Here is a 24,623-nt window from a genome sequence, read left to right on the forward strand (position 1 = left end):
AAGATGTGTAATGAAGCACTCAAAATCCAGGGAATAATAAGGTTAAGGATTCATATGCAACCTTTCTCTGCCCCTTGTGCTCATGCATCATTATATAGTAGCTGTGTGATCATACTCTTCCTCAATAATGGTGTTCTTCCTGACACTTATAAGATACTACATTTATTTCTAATCACGTATGGAAGTCTAGAAGATCTCTCTCTATTCATGTTTCATTACAGCCATATGAAGAGTTCATAGCAAGTCATTCTTACTGAACACGCTACATACACAACAGCCACGTCGATGCTCACCAGAGTTAGCTTTGTAGTTAATTACCTCAACCCTTGAATTGTAGCTATAGAAGACTGTGTGCCTGGCAGAAAAGATATGTAGCTGATGAGTGCTGACAAACCTATTAAATTATCCTTGTCCTAAGGTACATTTCACAGAAAGACTAAGTCAATGAAATTACCCCAGTCATAAGATATACTGAAATTATTTAGGTATAAATAACAAAACAAGCAATAAGATGTTTTTTTAAAATCACTAGTTAAGATGAGAGCTAGAAGTTTGTTCTTTCAAATAGAATAAGCATTTTACTCTGATGAACTTATACACATCAATTTCTGAAACTTTCTGCAAGTAAATGTAATTTTGAAATAGTTTAGCTTTGTGAAATAATGTAGGGTGCCCACCTATCCATAAATCAAATTCAACCAGAACAAAAAAAAAGTATTTAAGAACACACCACACTTACACAAAAAAGAAAGAAAATATCAAGTCATGTCTGTTAATTAGTAAATATCAATTCTGTGGAACTCTACTGAACACTGAAAACTGGATAACAGAGTTCCATAAAACTGTAAAAAGGAGACCAAATAGCACAGCAGTCTTGATACACGCCTTGTAGTCAATAAGTCAGTTTCTCCACAGTAAAGAAAAACTTTATTTTAACTCTCTTTCTGTAGGATAAACTTGTTTCCACATTTGTGCAATAACCTTCTTTACAGAAACAAGCAAGTGATTGCCTAACTGTTTAATAACAGTTTATTATTACAACAGTATGGTATAATTGCAGAACAAACGTCATGTTTGAAAGAAAAGTTTAGTCCAGTAATGATCTGAAGTCTTCTCTGTAGCCACAATCCTGAAAATTATGAGTGATGACACAAATGTGGGGTTGCTTGGTAATGAGTATTGATCTACCCCTAAATGTGGTTTATGTACTGGATTTCTGAGATGGTGTGTTAGAATGTCAGAGGGGAGTAGACAGTTTCAACATACTCCCACATAGTCAGATACAGTCATAAGACCAGAGAATGCAAACCATTATGGCTGAACGGATTTAACTGCCTGAACAATGGAATATGGATGGGCAGGAGAAGCTCCAGGCACCAGCGCACCAAGCGTGTGCCTGGGGCGGCAAGCCGTGGGGGGGCACCTGCCAGCTGCTGTGAGGGCAGCAGGAGGTTGCCTTCAGCGGCATGCCTGCGGGAGGTCCGCTGGTCTTGCGGCTTCGGTGGTGGGTATGCTGAAGATGCGGGACCGGCAGACCTCCCACAGGCACACCATCGAATCCGCATTACCAGCAGACCTCCCGCAGGCGCACCACCAAAGACTGCCTGACTGCCGTGCTTGGGGAGGCAAAATACATAGAATTGCCCCTGTGGATAAGAACATTCTCCTAGAGTGACTTTTTTCCCCTTCTGGTTCAGCCTTGCTGGCTGAGTTGGGGAAGACATCACATCCTTGAGGGGACCATTTGGGGATTGGTCCTGCTTTGAGCAGGGGGTTGGACTAGATGATCTCTTGAGGTCCCTTCCAACTCTAATAATCTATGATTTTATGATCTTATCACTGTAACAAAGAACACTGAGCAACATGGTAAGTGGCGTCAGAGACACAGAGGGAAGGGGAGTTGACTTCGTATAAGAATGCTGAAGAAGTGCTTTGCGTAGCTCAAAAGCCTGTTTCTTTCACCAGCAGAGGCTGGTCCAATAGAAGATATTACCTCATTCACCTTGCCACTACAAGAATGCAAGCTGGTTCTGTTCTTTTCCTGTAACTAGGGTGGCCACTCTCACATTCTCAGAATACAGGACATTCCAGTAGTTGTGGGAATGGAGTGGGCCTGCCCCTGTCAGCATGCGGGGTGCAAAGGAGCCCACTGCCCTGCCCCCACCAGTGTGTTATCGCATGCACCATGTGAGAGAGATCAGGCTGGAAGAGCTGCACAGTGTGGTCTTCAAAACGGCATCCCCAGTTTTGTCTCTGTTCAGTTCAAAACCAGATGAGTGGCCTCCCTACATGTAACTCAAGAGGGAAACATCTTACTTAGCTTGCAGAGAAGCACAAGATTAGAGGAGACTAAATATGCATGTAGGCTGTTTTGCAATCTCTCTCTCTAAACTTTTGTTCCTACTGCTGAATAAAATATTTGGATTTAAAGAAGTTGGTCAGTCTCACTGGCCACAGGTCTGTGAACTTTGCATGGTAATACATGGGTATCTCAATCTAAAAGTGGAAAAACTGCAAAATTCCATCCCAAGACAGGGAAGGACAAGAACCCTCACACCTGGGGGAAGAGCAGGAGACTCAGACAAGAATGGGAACAGAGGTGCAGCTAGACCTATAACCATGACAAGCATGTAGTCCCCCATGTCTGTATACTGTAAATTGAAGGATTAAGGCCTGTTTTAGTAGTAGCCAAAAGGAAGACATTTCAATGCAGTACATTACATTTGTAGTAGTGTGTCCTTTTCATTGCATTTCTCCAGCAAAAGAGGAAACACATTTTCATTAATTCTTGATAGTTTGTTGGGTAATACATAATATACACCTCTACCCCGTTATAATGCCACCCAACATAACACAAATTTGGTTATAACGTGGTAAAGCAGCACTCTGGGGGTGGGAGGGCTGTGCACTCCTGCGGATCAAATCAAGTTCGATATAACGTGGTTTCACCTATAACACGGTAAGATTTTTTGGCTCCCGAGGACAGCGTTATATCGAGGTAGAGGTGTGTTCTTATTATCATCTTAACCTGAGTTAAGATATATGAGGGGTTCTAAATTAGCTATTACCAACCAAAAAAGATCTTGGAGTCACTGTGGATAGTTCTCTGAAAACTTCTCTTCAACGCGCAGCAGCAGTCAAAAAGGCTAACAATATGACATGAATTATTAGGAAAGGAATAAAGAAATAATACAGAAAATATCATAATGCCACTTATGAATATGTGGTGCACCCACAGCATCAACACTCTCTAGTTGTGGTTGCCCTGTCTCAAAAAAAGATATAGTGGAACTGGAAAAGCTTCAGGGAAGAGCAACAAAAATGACTAAGGGTATGGAATAGCTTCCATACAAGGAAAGACTAAAGATTAGAGCTGCTCAGCTCAGAGAAGAGACTAGAAGGAAGTAATAGAGGTCCATAAAATCCTGAATGGTGAGGAAAAAGTGACTAGAAAAGTGTTATTTACCATTTCCCACAACATAAAAAGCTAGGGTCACCCAATAACATTATTAGGCAGCAGGCTTAATACAAACAAGAGGAAATACTTCCCCACAACTCACCTTGGAACTCATTGCCATGGGATGCGGTATTGACCAGAAGTATAAGTGGATTCAAAAAAAGAACATATGCATAAAACTGGAACAATTCGGTGAAGGAACAGATCCATGATGACAGTTAACTAACGGTAAATATAAAAAGATTGAACTACAGAAGAAATGCTACTTTATAGTATGTGATCTCTAAGACTACTGTAATACATATGCACAAGCTAGCAAAGCAAAGATTGCTTGTTGAAACTTCACTTTTGAGCGCTTAACAGACTTTTATGGAATTCTATTTAATTTCATATTAGTCAACTAATTTCTACAGTTTAAGAAGTGAGTTTACATGACAAAGAACCAAATGTGAGTTTATTTTTTTTAGATGAAAAAAGATAAAGAGAGAATTCCCAGGTAAGTGCCTGCTACTGAACAACTCAATGCTACAAAGTGCTGGCCCCAATAAAGCAGAGGATGTAGGCATATATGATCATTAACCACATGATTAGTCCCTTAGTCCCATTTAAATACGACTGAAGTCACTGCTTCAAGTTAAGCATGTGCTTAAGTGTTTTGCTGGGTCGGAGCCAGAGTGTTCAGCACCCTGCAAGATGAGCCAATAATGGTTTCAAGACAGTGTACACATACTAGTGGAAAGCTGTATAGAAAACAGTAAGAAGAAAAAGGTGCCAAAAAATACACTACTGCTGTCAGCAACTGTAGAAAGATGGCATGAGCAGAACTAAAATGGAAATTAGGTCTGGTTCTGGGAGATAAATATTCCAGAGGAAATTTGGAATGGATTAGGCAAAGTTCAGCTCTTCATGCGAAGAATACTCTGTGTAATAGACTAGCTAAGCATGAAGTCTGGAAGATGCACCAAATTTAAATAAAGTTTGTTTCTGATTAATCTCAATCCAGATAACTTCTCCAATATCTTCCATTGTTCAGTCCAATTTGGAGAAAATCTTTTGTTCCTAATTTCCAGTTATCCAGGGCCAATGAAGAGACATTCTGAAGGAACACAACTCTCAATATATAGCTTGTGGTATACGTAGAGAGACTAGTACATGCAGCACCGAAACATCCCAAAAACATGGCCAAATGGAATCACAAGATGGTTCACTCATTCCAACCACTGTACCAACAGTTGTCGTCACATCAACAATTATCACTACTGCAGGGTATATCTACACAGCAATAAAAAACCCACAGCACTGAGTCTCAGAGCTCAGGTCAACTGATTCGAGTTTGCAGGGCTCAGACTATGGGGCTAAAAATCACAATGTAGACATTTTGAGCTTGGGTTGGAGCCTGGGCTCTGAGACCCAACAGGATCTCTACATTGCAGGGTCTCTACATTGCAATTTTATAGCCCCACAAACCCAAGTCAGCTGACCTGGGCCAGCCACAGCCATGTCGCAGATCTTTTAGCACAATGCAGATGTACCCATAGAGATCTTCTCTAGTTCTGACTCAGATCAAGAACCGTTCAAAAATGGAAATAATACCAAGAAAATTATTGGGAACCATTGAGGACAGTTCAGTTCCAATGGGTTTGAAGGTATGAACAAATAAAAAAAAAAAAAGCAAACAAACGGTATTTCCTGACCTTCCAGGCCGACTTGTGAGGATAAGCGGTAACCATAAGTCTGGATTGGTGGTAACAGTCTCAGAACCAGTTTACACAAAAATGTCACTGTGTTTTTCTTTAAACTTATAAAAGTGCCATCCCCTTAGCATCAGTGATTACAATAAATTAGCTCATAAAATATGTTTGGTATATCGAAACAAATTACCAAAGGAACCGGAATAAATCCAAAGAGCTTTTCCAGGCTGAGATAAATAATAATTTATGCTAATTTAAAATATAATCTTTCTAAAAAGAAAGTATTTCAATACATTAATGTTGAGACAAAATGTAAAACTCCAAGGAATCCAAGTTCAGGATGACACTCCATCCTTAGCAAATGGTATTATGCATTTTGGAAGACAACAAAAGAGGTACAACAGCATTAAGTTAAGGACAGAGTGTTAATCTAATATTGAATATCCTGGCTCTTGTTATCATGCACCACAAATTTGTTATTTGTGTACTGTAGTTTGTAAGCGAAAACTGAATTTGCTATAAGAAATTTTCAAGTAGCTACCTAATTGCATTTAGGATTATGACATTCAAAGAGGTTTACGGTTGTCCAAACCTCCACATAGACTGCACCCATATAAGTATTCAGCAAATTTGAATTTTTTCATTTTCAGTATTCTGTAAAATTTCTTAAATTTATATTTAGATTTACTGTAACTTAAAACTGTAGTGCAGCATTCTAATAATTACTTGATTGGTGAAAGGAAAGATTTTACAGTTCCAAGTAAGTGTTTATCAAAGGCCATTTGAAGGTAATTTTTAGAATATTAATATAAAATTAAGAAGTTGGGTTAATTTTTAAAGCCAATCTATAGCTGTCTGATTACAGCTATTTAAAAACATTAAATGTTTTTAACCCCATTATTATAACCACCTCAAATAGCCCCAAGCACACAAACCTATTATTTCCAAACACTGTCTGCCTACACAAAAAGCAAGGAAATTCATAGTTAAGGTTACCAAGTCCATCCTTAACTTACTTTGCTGTAACCAAGTATTGCAGTTCAAAAGTAGTATAGGATCACCCACTGTTCTGAGGACTCTGATAGGATCATATGATCAGCAATATCTAGGCACAATAAGATTTTTTTCAGATGGAATAAACTCTGAATTTCCTTGTTTAAGTCAGCTATTTAATAAATATTTCATAGAAACCTTTATGAATTCAATACTATTAAGAGATCTCCCTTTTGGAGAGGTAAGCTGCAAAGCTTTTATAAATAGTTGAGTATTTTAAGATTCCAAATTGCTAACTTTTAAACAAACTATCTGAAGAGCAATTTCTCCTTTACTCACTTACCAAGGCCCCGTTCAGGGCGTTATATTTGTCTTCCAAGTCAGTCATAATGCAGGAAATGCTGGTTTTAGACAACTATTTTCAAGCTCTTTCAGGATAAGACAAAATAAAACCCTAAACTTGGGTTCTTGGCAAGTAAACAGATGTTTTTCAAATAGCTGTGTTCAAATTGTAAGTGCATATGAACTTAAGGTCTACAAAAACCATTTAATATCCCAAATCAGTGTATTTCAAACGGTCAAAAGCTCTGCAATTCACCTTACAAATGAACTGTATGCTACACAAATTCCAATAATATGAAAATAATATTCTGTAATACATAACAGTATTTAGAAAACAAATCCATAGCCCTCTGTATTTGTATTCTCTGCAGTCAGAGGATAACTTTCTTCTGCATGAATTGGCATTAAAAAGTAGCAGCTACAATGTATAATCAAGTAGTAACATTTCAGAAGTTTCTATTTTGTATTCCAATTAACAGAAGTGCTAAATTAGTTGTAAAAGTGAATTATGAGTCAATTTGCATAAACCACTCTTTTTGTCGAAGACATCATTTTTGTGATTATGGGTTTAGAGCTGATTGTTCGTGGAAAAACAGGAACAAGCTAGGAACTTAAAACAGTTTCAAGTTTTGCTTTGTATTTGAAACATTACATTACCAGCCTGGACAAATGAGATTAATTACAGGTAGGCCAATTAAACAACATATAGCACTGTAGCCAGTTGGCCTTATAGTATACCTATACATAATGATTCAGTCCTTTTTATTGTTGTGTGTACATTTTCATTCTCACCACTTTCAGCAAGTAGTGAAAAGTGTAAGATTATATGCAGCATTTAAAGCAAGTTGTTGGTACATGACAGCTGGCATTAAGGAATGGGACAATTCATATGCCAAACTATATCCAATATTAGGAAATAGACAATCTGTAACAACATTTTTGTTCAAGGAACACTTATTTGGTGGGCCAATTATGGTAGTTTTCATTTCAATCCTTACCTGCAGGAACTACGCAAAAAACCCACAACTTCCAGTACATGGTTAGAGCTAGAGGAGAAAGCACAAGCATGCTGAAGTAGCATGCTTGCAAGACAGTGCACCACTCATTTGGGGGAAATTAATGCTCATGTAGGTGGCTTGATATTAGGGAAAAGGTGTGAAATTGGTCAGTGAAAGTAAATTTTGACTACTATCTGGGACAAGTTGGGTTGCCTTTCTCACAAACAGCTGCAGATCACACAGAATATATGGAGCTCTGGTGTAACTCTGGTTTACAGAAAAAATCTGTTTCCTAATTTTGTAGATGTTTACATTTTTTCAAACTAATGAATTCTGCAAGAATCACAGAAGTTCAGGACCATCCTCCATTTGAAGATCTTATCACAGAGCCCTGAGGCTGTGAAGGCGCAAGAATGAACACCTGCAAGCCTCTCCTCTCAGCATCATAAAAACAATTTATTTTAAAGTTCAAGGGGCAGGTCCTTGACATTCATGTTTGAAGCATTCTTATAAATGCAGTCTGAAATATGTGCCTGGAATATTTCATATAAGCAGCAATAGGCTGGTCTGCAATAGCACATCTTAAAGATATCATCTAACTTCTTATGTAATGAAATATAAAACAACAAAAGTGACACCAAAATAGCCATACCCATTTAAAACAATCTAATTTCTTGGGTTCTCTGTTCTACCCTCCATTCCTCTTCTGTCAGTTAGAGATACGCCACCTTCTAGTGAGTGTTGCCTACCTTTCTCCTCTGAGATAAACTGAGGGCAGCAAAGTCATTAAACAAGGATGAAGCTGGTGAAGTCAGTGGGTCTGTAAAAGAACGTCAGAAACATCATTACTACTATATTTTATCAGCATAAACTATTTAAAAAAATAAACTTCAAATAATTTTAAATGTAACTGGAAAAAAGGCAAAAAAAAGAGTCTCTTAATCATCCAGAATTAAAGCAAATTTTAAAGTTATAACTGCTAAAAGCATAGCAGTTCATCAGATTGTGCATGGGTACACAATTAAAATAGCACTTTAGCAGAATTTTAAAAGTTACCCATTGCCAGTTTAAATAATTACATGCTTTACTCCATACCACTTAATTCTACAAAGGTTATGGATGTTATCTGTTTTGCCAACTTTTTATTTAGAAATTTAATCAGGACCCAGAGGCAGTCAAGATGAAGATTTTACAAGTAAATTATTATTTCTCCCTGTCCTTACACTTCACCTCCAGGTCATAAGTATCATAATCTGGAACTCAATCACTACAATCACCATTTAAAAAGGAAACTCCAGATTAAAAATATGGATGTCTTTTAATTGCCTATTGGATGACATCTGCTAACACACGAATGTTTAAAAATGTTTCTGTAAACACGAATCTCTTTGACCATGGTTAATATGCCTTCAAAGTGCAGTTCTATTCTGAAATGTGCCTTAAAAAGAGAAATTTGCAGTTCCTTCTCAATAATTTCTTATCAAGCCTGTTAAATTTACACAGCCAGTCTAGCAAACCAAAAGTCAGTCTGTTTTTTCTGCTCCTCATGTATTGCCACCAATAGTGGATATTTTGCAGATAAAACAATCTCATTTACACCAGCAAAACTCCACTTGTCTGTCAATCAATTGTTTTCAAATGGGAGCGTAGAAGTATAACTCAGGACAAAACATATTCTGTAAAATTATTACTAGAAATGAAGTACAAGGAGGAAACAAGTATCAGAGGGGTAGCCGTGGTTCGTCTGGTCTGGTTTAAACGCAGCAGAGTCCTGTGGCACCTTATAGCCTAACAGAACGTTTTGGAGCGTGAGCTTTCGTGGGTGATACCACTTCGTCAGACGCAGGGTAGTGGAATTTCGGGATAGGTTATATATGCTAGGCAAGCAACGTAGAATAACAAGGTTAGTTCAATCAGGAGATGGGGCCCTGTTTGCGTATGAGGTGTGGAAACCAAGGAGGAGAAACGGGTTCTGTAATTGGCAAGCCATTCACAGTCTGATGGCGTATATTACATTGGTGGACGTGCAGGTGAATGACAGTGATGTGTGGTGATCTGGTTGGTCCTGTGATTGGTGTCGCTGGTGTAGATATGTGGGCAGAGTTGGCATCGAGTTTGTTGCATGGATTGGTTCCTGAGGTAGAGTTCTATGGTACGTGTGCAGTGCTGGTGAGAATACATTTCAGGTTGGCGGTTGTCTGTGGGCAAGGATTGCCTGCCACCAAGACTGTGAAAGTTTGGGCATTGTCCAGGATGGTTGTAGATCCCTGGTGAGCGTTTGGAGGTTTTAGCTGGGGGTGTATGTGATGGCCAGTGGAGTCCTGTTGGTTCTTTCTTGTGGTTTGTCTTGTAGTGGAGGCTTCTGGGTACACTCTGGCTCTGCTGATTTGTTTCCTATTCTCATGCGGGTATTTTGTAGTTTTGAGAATGCTTCGTGAGATTTTGTAGTGTGGTTCTGTCTGAGGGTTGTTTAGAGCAGATGCGGTTGTACCTCCGTGCTTGGCTGTAGACAATGTGGCGTTGTGTGCCCGGGATGGAAGCTGGAGGCATGATAGGCATAGCGGTCGTTGGTTTCGGTTTATCGTAGGTGGTGTTAATGTACCATCACTTATTCACCTGCACGTCCACCATGTAATATACGCCACATATCCAGCAATTGCCCTCTGCTTGTCATCGGCCAACTGACAGTCTACGTGGAAAGGATAAATGGCACAATCAGATATCAGGAATGGCATATATAAAACCTGTAGGAGAGCACTTCAGCCTCCCTGGCCACACTACAGAACCTTTAAGTGGGCCATCCTGCAGCAAAACTTCAGGACCGACTTCAAAGAGAAACTGCTGAGCTTCAGTTCATTTGCAAATTTTCACCATCGCTCTGGACTAAAAAAGACTGTGAATGCTTGCCAATTACAGAACCAGTTTCTCCTCCCTGGTTTCCACCTCTACTGCTAGACAGGCCCTCCTTCCCTGATTGAACTAACCTCGTTATCTCTAGCTTGCTTGCTAGCATATATATACCTACCCCTGGAAATTTCCACTACCTGCATCTGACAAAGTGGGTATTCACCCACGAAAGCTCACGCTCCAAAACGTCTGTTAGTCTATAAGGTGCCACAGGATTCTCTGCTGCTTTTAAGGAGGAAACAGCCACCTGACTTTCAAATCTCAGGTTTCATTTGCAGAATAAGTCCATGGTACCCTCGCATCTTGAATACTGCATACAGATATGGTCATCTCATCTCAAAAAAATATATACTGGAATTGGAAAAGTCTCAATAAAGGGCAACAAAAGTGATTAGGGGTATGGAACGACTTCCATGTCAGGAGAGCTTAAGAAAACTGGGACTTTTCAGCTTGGAAAAGAGACGACTAACAGGGGATATCTTTGAGGTCTATAAAATCATGACTGGTGCGGAGAAAGTAAATAAGGTAGTGTTACATCTTCTCATAACACAAGAAGTAGGAGTCACCAAGTGAAATTAATAGGCAGCAGGTTTAAAAACGAACAAAAGGAAATATTTCTTCACACAATGCAAAGTCAACCTGTGGAACTCCTTGCCAGAGGATGTTGTTAAGACCAAGACTATAACAGGGTTCAAAAAAGAGCTAGATAAATTCATGGAGGGTAGGTCCTTCAGTGGCTATTAGCCAGGATAGGCAGGGATGGTGTCCCTAGCCTCTCTTTGCCAGAAGCTGAGAACGAGCAACAGGGGATGGGTCACTTGATTCTTGTTCTGTTCATTGCCTCTGGGGCACCTGGATACTGGGTTAGATGAACCATTGGTCTGACCCAGTATGGTTGTTCTTATGACTAATCATTAAGATAAGTAAAATAAAAAAACCTGTAAACTGACAAGTGAATTTGCTATGGAATCTAACACAAACAGAGCTCCACAACACCACTTTTGTAATCCCTTTCAGAGGAGGGCCATGTTTAAATGCATGTTTTTGCCAAATGGAAGTGGGAGCCAATTCTTAAAGTTGTTAAATACTGAGATATGATTAAGAAGATGTGAAGAAATCTGAAGTGTTATATTCTAAGAAGTAACTAAAAAGACTATTGACAGGTTCAGTATTCTCTCACTGGATTTAAACATTAAAATTGCTCAAGTTAAAAATATTTTCCTTAACTAACAGCATTTCAGACAACTTGGGATCTTCCAGACGTTGACATAACCAATAATGATTTTTAAGCAGAAAATGCATTAGCAGCTTCATAACACAAGGATAGGCCTACAAAATATAGCCATTTTTTGTATGGATGGAAGGGACATTCCCAAGCAATATGAAACAGGAAAGTGGGAAAAGGACAAAGTATTACTTAAAACATGCTGTGTAGAAATTTTAAATTCCAAGCTCCAAGTTATTGGGCATATGCCACAGAACTCAAGATCCAAAATTAAATTAGATTTCTGTTAGTGCCACGTTCCTGTCCTCTGTTACCAGGAATTTTATATCAAATAGCCTGTTCTACTTCGGCTGCAGGGAAAAAAGTGAAAAACATGGGGTGATAAACTTACTTCAGTTTGTAAATAAAACAGACAAAAATGTGTGAATGTGTACGCACATATCTAAAATTTAAAAATTAAAAAAAATTACATACGTAATTCCATTTCACTTTTTCAAACAACTTTTTTTTAGTAAGAAGCATTAAAAAAGGATTACTGTATTGATGCTATATAAACAATTCCTAAAGCTAACTATCAGGGCTTTATAGTAGACATCCAAATAAGTATTTTGCTTGATATAACTGAGCAGTAAGATAAATTTATAAGTTTTTCCCTTTAAAATGAAAGGCAAGCTGACAGTTAGAAAGTTCACTAGTAATTTGGTTTGGAATATACAGTAATAAAAAAATTGCACAACAAATACAGTCTTATCACCTTAAAATCAGATTAAAAGGAGGACTAACTCCCTTGAAACTATTTTTTTTCCATAGGGATAGCTTTTGAACATACCTTTAAACATATTTCTTTAAAAGTTCTTACCATGGCCTGCATATTGCTTGGCACTGTCATTGAGAAGGCTAGGGGAACTGCTGCTATTTGTCATCCTCTGCAAAAAGTGAAAAACAAAACTGCATGAATAAAATGAAGCTATTAAGGCTGAAGACATTGAGCTAATATTAAAGACTTTATTAATACTATTTAGAAGATTAACATCCTGATGGCAAATGTCTTAGGGTAAGAAGAGGATATGTGCTTATTTCCAATCTAATAAATGGCTCTACACAGATTCTGATTGGTAGTGAACAAAAAAATGTTGAGCAAATGAGAGAACAATTCTAATGAAAACCACACAGCACAAAACAATTGTATATTATAAACAGTATTATCTACATTAACTACTTAAGTTTAGGAAGCCCTATTGCACCTAAGGTTCTCCTCCTTTTTCCTATAGTTTCTCAAAATGTTAGAGAAGGCTGTAGCTTTTATTACTTGAAGATTCCTTAATACTGCACTCCCAGGACAACAACTCCTCTCCACATTCTATGCCAGTATCACCATATGAGGCTCTTCCCCTATGGAGAACTGTCAAATTAGCATAGCAATTGGTGGCATCTTTTGAGTGACGGAACCCAGAGAATTACCAAGCATAGTGAGGCTTTCAGGAAAACTATACGATTCCTGTAGCTGTGCAACATGTTGAAAGGCCAGCAATGGTTCTCTTCAACTCTTTCAACTATTATCAGGCTGAACCCCGCTGGTGCGCAGTAAGGGCAAGAATCTTGCTAAGCAAGAACTTCACCCGAACTCAGCTCTTTGGCCACATAGGTCAATATTTTCAGAGTAGGGCCTAAAACGAAGGGAAGACAAATGGCATTTTGAGAGCTGCCTCCTTCCTGTACTGTTGTTAGAAATACATCTGCAATGTGAAAAGATTCTCACCACTTACCATAAAACAACTGAAAATAGAAGTCCCTGTAGAACTTTTATACTCACTTCACCAAAAACATACAAATGCTTGAGTTATATTAAAGAAGAATGGAAGCAGGTTTTGTAAAGTAAGTACAGTAGGACCTCAGAGTTACAAACACCTCAGGAATGGATGTTGTTGGTAACTATGAAATGTTCATAACTGAACAAAATGTTATGGTTGTTTTTTCAAAAATTTAAACTGAACATTGATTTAATACAGCTTTGACATTTTACTATGAGGAAAAATGCTGCTTTCCCTTTTTTAGTAGTTTATGTTTAACACGATACTATACGGTATTTGTTTGGTTGTTTCTGGGGGGGAGAGGGAGGGGTACTCTGGCTGCTGCCTGATTGTGTGTGGCTGACTGGTCAGTTCGTAACTCTGGTGCTCGTAACTCTGAAGTTCTACTGTAAGACAAGTTTTTACAACTAACTTATGCTGTATGATGCCATAAAAAGAAAGGACAAAACAAACACTAAATTATAGAGTACTTAGTAAAACCGTTTAGGCACATTACCAGATAGCAACTTTAGATGTGACCTTCTCAATGAGCTCAGTCAGTTGCCATGCTAATCTCACTCAATTCCACCTACTGCATTCTGTTGGGATGCTACAGCAAACATTCTGTTGTCATGGGACCTATTATGTTGCTACCCCTTCCTCCACTCCATCCCTATGAACCTCCACATACATATTCTCATAACCTCTGTCAAGCTGTCCGGCAGTGGTTCAAGAGTATGAGTACCCATCTCAGGGAAGAGGCACAAACCCCAAACTGGTTGCTATACTTAGATTTCACCAACCAAATATCAAGCGTAAATTCCTCAGGCACTATAACAACCTTAACATGGAATCACGTCCAGTCCCCTCTCTGGTCTTGCCACACAGATAAGCCTGCCTTTGTCATAGACTGTCCCTTACATCATGAAAAACAGCTATATTAAGGTTATTCCCCAACCCAACAGACCAGTCACTCTGATCAGGTCAACTGCACTTTAGACCTCACACCAAAAACGAGGCTTGTAGCCAATCCTATAATCAACTATCTAAAGATTTATTAAATAGAAAGAGAAGCAAAAGAATCATTTACAAGGTTAAAGCAAATATACACAAACAAGTTACAGTCTTATGTTTCAAAGGGTAATAGAAGCTTCTATAATAAGCAAGCTCTAGCTGTCCTTTAGGGCAAACCCAGGCTAAGCAGCTGGAGATCCCTTGTTTATGCCTAGAAACCTGGCCCTCATAGTCCAAGCAGTAAATGAGATACAGTTCTTCCTTGTTAGGGGCTTTTATTCACTTCCCCCCCTTCTCCTTTGAAGCTGCAGATTCAGCTGATGGGACGAATTCACTTGCAAGACTCATCTTTACTGGGGAGTGGAGGGAGGAGAAAGAAGAGTAAACAACAGTCTTTTATCCTCTTTAATGTTCTACTCTAGTCCATCTGGTGTCAATGGACTTTCTTTGTCAGATAGGACATAACACCTTCTGCTGGAGACCAGCATTTTGCACTAGTTAAAGTCACTGTGTAAAATCACCAGACAGGAGAGAGAAAGAAGCTTAAGATACACTTATTTAAATATTACTTTACAATATGGGATACAGATGTTATAAGTGAGGCTACATTTACACTTGCAGATGTAGAGCACTGGGAATTAAACCACTCCTCAAACAGCAGCAGGGAAAGTGCTGCTGTGTTCTCACACTGCACTCCTTGTGATTGTGGAGCATGTCCACATTAGCAGCTCTTGGAATGCCACAGAAAGCAGTGCATTGTGGTAGCTATCCCAGTGTGCAAGTGGCTGAGCATGCTTTGAAAAAGGTTTGCAATGCCTGATGGGGCAGGCACAGCATCACATGATGCAGGTTTCCAAATCCCATTGTTCCATGGGCATCCTACTAGATTGCCAGCTACTTTTCAAATGAGGGGCTGGGGAGTGTGTTGTTTGCATGTGGGGGAAGACACTATTTTGGGGGTCACAGACTGTCAGCATGCCATCTTGTAAGTTCAGACAGCAGCAAGGGGAACCTGACACCAGCTGTGATCCCCCCACCACACAGCGCACAAATGCCTGCCTCTGCAGTAGGAACATTCCACAGTAATGGTTTGCTTTGTGTCCTGGAGCAGATAAGCATGTGTGCCCTCAGAAAGGAGCTTTGAAAGGGGTTTCCTCATGCCTGGAGCCAAGTTCAAGACAGTGACCATAGTGTCTACTTGACTTCAGGGGATTATGGGACATTTCTGGAGGCCAATCACAGTGCAGCACTGCAAGACGTCATCTACACTGACATCTCAGCGTTCCAGCCCAGGCGCAGGAAGCTCTATGCTTTTCCAGTCCAGCTGCAGAGTCCAGACACTCTAAGTGCCTTGCCAGTGTGGACACCTCAGGAGTTATGGAGCCCAGTGCTTTTTTAAAGCACTTTAACTTGCAAGTGTAGACAAGGCCTAATGCATGCAGCAACTCACAAGCATTCAAACACAGTCTAACCTCTGAACACATTCTTATAACTCTAAGTCCTATTATTAATATTGCCTAATACTAATACACAGGTGAACCAGGCTGATTTCAGTTAAGTATTTGCCAGAATTCAATTGAGGCATGGAGACCTTGGCATGAGCTGGCATCTGGCCTACCAGTGTCACCACCTCTTCCAAGACCTTTGATTAAACAAGCTGCTGGTAATGATTTTGATTCTGTGGGTATATCATATTGCTGAAGCACTGAAGTCCAACTCACAATAAAGAGTTATTAGTCAGTGACAGCCAAATGCTTACCATAGACTAACGTCCGTAATGAATTAATAAATAAACCACCACAATTATCAGGCAAACTTTGCAGGCTTTGGACTAAGAGTTAACTTATTTCCCAAATACAGAAAACTTAACATGACATCTGTCCTACCTCCACCTCAAAAGCAACAACATTACAAGGACACAGAGACAATCTGACCAGTAATGTAACACTTCAGACATTCTTACTTAACACTTTTCAGCTTCACTCAAAATTGCTTTTAGCAAGTTGAGAAATATCACCTTTTCCTGTATTAGATGATCTTCTAATTCTGTCTTAGCTAGTGTATATAATTCTAGTGTCTAAAGTACAATTCCTTCTACCATAAATTACTTTAGGTGTAGAAATGGGATTTATAATATCCAATGATACAGAATGCAAAAGCCAAACGCTGTAGAAAGAGTCAGATTTTTGTTTGATACTGTATGCAGTGTGGTACCTGGAACCACGCCTTGGCTTGATCAATCCTTTTCTGCCACCTAATTCAACTGGTTAGTTTCAGCATCTTAGTTCTTGGAATTGGCTATGAACTGAACACAACAGCCATACCAGTCTTCTGGTAAGTAACAAAACAATATTGACTTCCTTCTTGAAGTGCACAACAGATAAGCCCCACTGTTGGCTGAATTTCTGGATCAATCGCCACTCTGGCATCTCCTTTAGATTCATCTCTCCTAATGGAACTGGGCCAGCAGTATGCCTCAAGGTTGATTGATTAAGCATCCACCTGTGTAAGCAGGACCAGTGCTAGGGTTTCTGGCGCCCTAGGCGCCGGGCCATTTCGCCGCCCCGCACGCGGGTCTCGCAGCTCTGGCGGAGCTGCCGCAGGCATGCCTGCGGCAGGTCCACCGGAGCCACGGGACCAGCAGACCGTCCGCAGATACGACTGCGGCAGCTCCACCGGAGCCACCTGCCGTCCCCCGCCCCCTAATGCTGGCGCCCCAGGGAAAGCGCTGGCCCTGGGCGACTCTCTGACCCCGGGGGGCGCACTGACCCCGGGGGGGGCACCCTGGGCTGCCCGGCTGCAGCGGCAGCTCGCTGACCCTGGGGGCGGGGGGGCCTGGGCAGCCAGGCTGCAGTCTTGACCTCCCGCTCTCGGCTTCCTGGGCCGCCTAGGTCATCGGCGACGCACTGACCCCAGGGGCGCGCTGACCCGGGGGGTGAGGGAGGCACCCTGGGCTGCCTGGCTGCAGCAGCAGCGCGCTGACCCCGGGGGGCTCCCTGACCGGGGGGAGGGGGGGCGCACCCTGGGCTGTCGCGGTGGCGCCCTGACCCAGGGGACACCTTGGGCTGCCGGCTGCAGGCAGCTGCTGCCACCGGCAGCTCAGATCCTCCAGCAACAGCGGCTGCAACCATTTAAAAATTTGGGGGGGGGGCACCACTTTTTGGCGCCCCCAAATCTTGGCGCCCTAGGCAACCGCCTAGTTCGCCTAAATGGTTGAACCGGCCCTGTGTGTAAGCCATATGAGGTGCACCCTGGCTTTGCTGAAACTTGTTAATAGAATGCAAGATATCATCTGTGTGAACAAGCAGACAAAGGGATCAGGAAAAAAGCCAGAACAAGTTACATGACACAGATGTCAAGAATCCCATCATACTAAGGGAAATTAATTAAAAAAAAAAAATCTTGTCTGAAACTACTAGAGAGAGCAGAAATTTGGGGAAAAAAGCAAATTGGTACTGATTTCCAAATGAGTAAAGAAACGTGATCTTGGCAATGATGATCCCATTAATCTCTATTTCTTTCAGTCTGGCGATAAGTTCTGCTGTTAGACACAAGGCAAGACTTCCCTCCACCACTTTTTAAGTAATGTCCAAGTTCCTGTTTAACCAGTTATCTTTCCCCTTGCCTTCCTACTTATCCAAACATAAGCTCAGTGTAAAAGAGGTTCTCAAGCTAGTATCTGAAACAGTCTAAGGTCCTTAGAAAGGCCATTTTACTTTTTCATTTTATATCAATTAATTTGGTCAATCTGTGCCAGAGGATAGCCATTTAGTTATGTGCATCTAGTTGCATTTCCTAGAATTACTCTCTTAAAAGGCCTCAAACATTAAGGTCATAATAAAGTCATATTCAGTCAAATCTACATCCACAGCACTTGCTGGGGTGGATAAAAGTTTAATTTAAAAAAAAAACCGCACGTTTTTAGATTTTTTTTAAATTTACATTTTAAAATTTCGACTGCTTAGCTCAAGAACCATTACTTACTAAGTTTGTCATGGAAATAAATTGATCCTCCTCCCATAAGAGAGTCAGTTCAAGATGTTGATGCATTATGCAATTCATAGCTTTGGAAGTGTCAGAGTAGGATTCACTGTGCAGTGTTGTTGTACCCAAGCTGGTCCCAGGATATTAGAGAGACAAGGTGGGTGAGGTAATATCTTTATTGGACCAACTTCTGTTGGTGAGAGACAAAAGCTTTCGAGCTTACACGGAGTTCTTCTTCAGGTCTGCGAAAGGGATCAGAGGTTATGTCTAAGCTACAGGGGCACTGATGCAGCTGTGCCATTGTAACACTTCTGGTGAATACACTCTAAGATGACAGGAGAGAGCTCTCCCACTGGCTTAACTCCTACCTCTGCGAGAAGTGATAGCTATGTCGGCAGAAGCTCTCCCACCGACAGAGCTCTGTCCACCCTGGCGCTTGGGTCATTATAATTTATGTCGCTTGGGGAGTATGGATTATTCACAAACCTGAACACCACAAATTATACCAAAGTAATTTGTAGCATAGACATAGCCAGAGTATCACAGCTAAATACAAGGTGGAACAGATTATTTAACATAAATTGTTAACACATATTTCAAGGGACCATTCAAGGTAAAGTGATCTGTTAACATCTCTCTAGTTATAGGGTGGAACAGAAGGGAAGGGAGCAGCTAGGATGGCTATTAGTGGGTTATAAACATAGTGCATGCACCAGAGCCTATTTTATTACATGGAATCAAATATTTTGCCTGCTGAATATATTGAAACTTAGTATTAAGTTTGTGACATTTGGAAGAACTGACCAGGCTTTTGTAATTCACCAGGCCTACAAAAATTTGCTTCAACAGGTTATATTCATCTACTGTCTGTTTTTTGTTCACTAGTGTAACAGGAAGATTAGCTTTCCTACTTTCTTGACTCACAAGTCAATAACTGTTTTAGATTCTCTTTCATACAAACTATATCCCAAAAAACTTTTACAGAGTTATTACTTAACTACAGTCTGGATTAGGCTGCTAAAGTACTGGGTAGTTGCCCAGTGACTCATTTTCTGGGACTGGCTAGAATGTCAGTCTGTTCTCAGTTCCAGCAGAAAGGAGAGAGCGTAGATGAGTATTCAGATATGGTAGAGTTGAGGAAGAGATAAATAAAGGCAAAAAGCAGATTTGCAGACAAAAACCCAAGGTAAACAAGACAGGAGGTAAAACAAGGATGACAATGGAGCAAAATTAATTTCTCAAATTTAATGCTGCCCTCTATTACTGAAGGAATGGCTACTTTTTACAAATCAAATTTACTACTTAATGAAGTGCATCTAAGTGGCAGGGTGGTAACTTCTATTATTTCAGTCAGGGAACAGTATATCTGAGCAAAACCATACTTATCTTATTTCCAGCCCTAAAAATTGTTGTGGAAAGAAAGACTGAAGTATCAATGCCCATGAAGTAGCAATACCTTCTCTTCTGTAGCAGAGCTTTTGGAAGTGTCTAAGTAATTAAGTAATATGATAGTCTCTTGTTGCCTTAAACTCTATGAAACTAAAAGGTAAGAGTTGCTTGTATTTACTAAAGCATAAAAATGACAAATCAGAATTTCACTGCCTGAAAAAGCTATGCTTTGTTGCTCACAACTATCAATAAGCCTTCTCTTTTTACAAGTGATTTAAGTCCATGGATTTAGCAGCCTTGGTTTAAGCACTCTGGACAACTGATCATCTGAGATCAATGCCCATTCAAGAGATCTGTACTACAGCCATATGCACTATTTCTTGGACTTGGTATTGTGCATGGATATGCACGTCGTCTTTATTACAGACTAAACTGTTTCTGGATTAAGAGTTGGGCTACTTGGTCACTCCCTTTGGTTCCTTTTATCAGAAAACTCACTTACAGAAAACTTATCCTAACACACACACGCTGAGACTCTACAAACAGGGGAGCATAAGAGAAAATATTGAATAACTGAACAACTCTTGTCAAACTAGGTTTAGGCAGTTAGCCTGGAAGAGGTTTGGATTTGCAGCACTGTATACACATACAACAGTTTCAGACTCCTATACATTTCATGATCCTCACCACAAAGAAGCTTGTGCAGAAAGACAACTCTGTCGAAACCAAAGTCAAACAAAAAACAAAATCCCTGCCCCAATGCCACATGGAGGTCACTCAGTTCCACACATATCCCTAATCCATTCCTGGCTATTTCAATACTCAATATTCTGTTGCTATGGTCCTGATGTGTCATAAAGAACTAGTTCAAAGTCAGCCCCAAAACTGACACCTGTTCATTTTGCTTAAGTGATATGAGTAAGTTGCCTCTGTTCGAATCTAAAAGAAAAACTATTGTCAGAGCAAGATCCACCATCACATGCAACATCCAGGGTCTTGTCTACACTGAGCTTTTTCTGAAAAATTCCTTATGTTGATGTTATACTGCTGATGAGAGCAGTAGCATAGTCCAACCAATGGTGTTCTTACTATCTTCCAACTTGCTCTGAGCACTAGCTCCAATGGAAGCTATTGGGGTCTCATTTTTGAATGGCGGACACTCATTTGGAAAAGTACAGATTCAATTTTTTTTTTAAATCAATGTTAATCTAAGACTTATACACTGAAGAAAGTTTTTCAGAATAGTCACTGTGGTTATCTGAATATATAGCAATTAAATTACAAAAGCGGAATGTAAGTACCATTCAGAAAATCAGTATACTTTTACTGTTTCTTTGCTGTCAAGGAACAGCACAGCTCTGCCTCTACTTACATCTCATCTAAAGGGAAGGCAGTGTGAAAGAAGGCACAGAGTCAGGTGCTGAGGAAAGGGCAAGCAGCCAATCTGTAGCAGTGGAAGAATGAGGAAAAGCTGTCCACAGCAGCCACAGCACACTCTTGCAGCCTCTGGATACCAGTGAGGTCTTTAGACTCCCATTCCTCAGATTTTCACTGTGACATTCTTTCCTTTCTACTATCTGGCTGTTTACCCCAATCCTCTCCTCCCTCTTCCCTCTCACAATCTTTCTACTAGCCTCACCCTCATTGCTTTCTTTGGTATTTACCATTCTACTCTCCCTTCTTCTCTATCCTTAATTTATTTTTATCTATTTATCTAGATTTAAATTAATAAAGATGCCTATCCAAGGCTCTCTTTGCCCTAACATACAACAGATACACAATTAAATTAAATCTCAGCAGTATTAAAATCAGTTCTGCAAGCACTCAGCCAGTCAACTACCCCTTCATCCCAGAAGCATACCCCTCCTGTACTTCGGCTTCATTTATCCTTATTAATCAGTTCTCTCCTGTGTTCCTTCTTCATGCCCACAATATAATTTTTAAATATTATACACATACTACATTAAAACACTAAAATTGCAAAAGTCAAGCCCTCAAAAGTTAGGAAGTGAAAGAAAAAAAGAGTAACATACCTGTTTGGTAATTCTTGTTCTTTGAGATGTGTTGCACATGTCCATTTCATTTTAGAAAGCTTTTCCCGTATTGGTACCCATCCGGGCAACACATACACCCTCTGCGCGGGCATGCTGCCGGCTTAGAGTGCAAAGGAGCAGAGTAGCACTGATGCCCCTCATTTCCTTCACACCAGAAGCCAGTATTTTCTGGGACTCCAATGGACATGTTCTTCTAGACGTTGCACATTTACCAGTTATGTAACCATATTTTCTTTGAATTCTTGCACATGTCCATTCCATTTTAGGTGGCTCACAAGCAGTTCCACATGAGAGAAGAGCATCGGAGTCTACCTAAACAAGGCCCGCAACACCATTCTCCCAAATCTAATGTCATTTCTTGAGGCCTTGGAGAGAGTATAATGAGTGGTCAAGGTCTAAACACATGACCAAGTTGCAGCCCTGCAAATCTCAACTGATGGGAACACGAGCCAAGAAAGCAGCCAATCCTTGTGCTCTTGTAGAATGGGCTAGAACTCACTGAGATACGGGAACTTTAGCAATATTGTAGCACAAATACAGGAGGAGATGCAGGAAGAAATCCTCTTTGAAGTGACAGGCTGCCCCTTCATCCTCTCAGCAAAGGAGAAATAATTTAAGAGAAATTCTAAACTCCTTTGTCCTTGTCCCAAGAAGAGGCTTGTGCCCTCCAAAGTATGGATTTTTCTTTTCTTTTTTTTATTATTGGGGGCAGGGGGAGGTTTTGGAAGAAAAAAAAATATTGGTGAGCATATAGTCTGATTAGGTGAAGTGCCAACACTAGCTAAGTGAAAATTTTGGGATGTGGATGCAAACTCACTTTCTCTTTATAAAACACCATATAAGGATGGTCAGCCATGAAAGCCTGAAGTTTTACTACCCTCCTGGCAGAAGTAACAGCCACCAAAAATGCCAGAGAGACAGGAGAAAATGAGGACCCAGCTGTAGTTTCAAGAGGGGGCTCCATTTAAATTGAAAAAAAAATATTCAGATCCCATCATATTACTGGGTCCCTAATACTTGGGAAGAGCCTGTCCAAACCTTTCAAGAATCAAACAGTCATAGACTGGAAAAACAGATCTTCCTTCTACAGGAGGAGAGAACTTGGAGATACTTAAGGTTCCTCTGTCAGCTAATTGACAGAATCTTTTTTCCTTTAGGTGAAGCAGGTAATCCAGAATAATATGAATAGTAGCCTGTGAAAGAGAGGTATCATTCTGCTGGGACCAAACAGAGAACCTCTTCGTTTCTTGAGGTAAGTATATCTGGTGGAGGGTTTTCTGCTATTTAAAAAGAACATTTTGCACTCCAACTTAACAGATCACTTCCTGGGAAGCTACCCACTGAACATCCAGCAGTCAGATGTAGGCTGAGAAGGTTGGGATGCAGCATCTGACCATGGTTCTGTGAAACTATGTCCAAGCCTGAGAGAGAGGTATGGAATTTTGAATAGAAAGGCTCAAGGGGTCCAAGAACCTATGCTAGCTGGCAAGACTGGTGGTGGCATCCTGTCTGAGCCTGCTCAAAACTCTTGATGGCATAGGGATAGGAGACAAAGTGTAATGAAGTTTCCTCTTCCAGGATAGTAGAAACACATCTGACATATCCCAGGCTGGGACCTGCCCTTGAACAGAACTGAGAATTCTTCCCGTTCTGTCAGGTGGTGAATAGGTTTATTCCTGGCATTCTGCAAATCTGAAAAATGGACTTTGCCACGTTTGGTCTGAGAAACCATTCGTGATCATTGCTGAATGATCTGCTGAGATAGTCCACTAGATAGTACGGAGACCCAGGAAAGTGAGATGCTTTGAGAGTAATCTCATTCCTGATTCAGAAAGACCAAAGGTTTATTGCCTCTTGGCAAACAGGGTCATACCTGGCACGTCCAGGCTTGTTTAGATGGAACATCACACTTGTATTGTCCAGGAGCACCTGAGCAGAACCATCTTTGATATGAGGAAGAAACACTTCATCAGCCAGGTGGATAGCTCAAAGCTCTCAGACATTCACGTGAGGGAGAGAACTTGAGTCTGAAAGTCATCCATGACCATGGTCACAGAGGGCAGAGCTGGGGCAAAAGAAACACTGCTGCAGACACTGGCAGAGTCCATCCACCAGTCCAGGGATGACAAAATACTGGTGAATATTTGAGCCAGCATGCCCAGATGATAAGGATGGTAGATAGACAAATTCTCCACATGACTGAGGTAAAGTCTGGATACTGATTCTTGTAACAAGCTGCCATGTGACCTAGAAGTTTCAGGCAATTCCTCACTGTTGTACAAGGATATGCCTGAAGTCTTTGTATAGGTCCCATATCACTTGGGATTCTAGCTTGAGGTAAATATGTGATTGCTGTGGTTGAACGGAGAACTGTTCCTATGAATTTGACTCTCAGGAGAGACAGAACTGATCTCTCCTTGTTGATCAACAGATCCACTGACTGAAAAACGGATCAGATCTTCAATGGCCACTATTATTTGCTGTCTGAACAGATCTCAAAACAACCACTCATCCAGATATGGGTACACCTGGACCTCTAGCTTCTTGAGATATGTTGCAACCACTGCCATGTACATTGTGCAGACTCAAGGGGAGGACCATAAGCTTATAACATCTGCTATGAGTTTTAAGAAGCTCCTGTGGCTCTGGTGAACAGCCACATGGAAGAAGGAATCATTTAAGCTGAGAGCAGTGAACGAGTCTTTTGGGTCTAGGAACAACAGATGCTAAAGTAACCATACAAATCTCTTTATGTATCTATGAAGGTATTGCAGGTGTA

The 24,623-nt window shown here is 40.5% G+C and overlaps 1 protein-coding gene across 1 annotated transcript in view; it reads right to left on the minus strand.

Moving 5' to 3' along the window:
- The window catches only part of PAN3 (poly(A) specific ribonuclease subunit PAN3), a 128,250-nt gene that overhangs the window by 83,424 nt on the left and 20,203 nt on the right, over positions 1 to 24,623 (minus strand). The window contains 2 exon segments of the mRNA XM_075061652.1: positions 8,231 to 8,301; positions 12,473 to 12,539. Of these exon segments, the coding sequence (XP_074917753.1) occupies positions 8,231 to 8,301; positions 12,473 to 12,539 (138 nt within the window).

This window comes from Chelonoidis abingdonii, chromosome 1 (assembly GCF_003597395.2).
Source record: "Chelonoidis abingdonii isolate Lonesome George chromosome 1, CheloAbing_2.0, whole genome shotgun sequence".
Classification (NCBI taxonomy): Eukaryota; Metazoa; Chordata; order Testudines; family Testudinidae; genus Chelonoidis; species Chelonoidis abingdonii.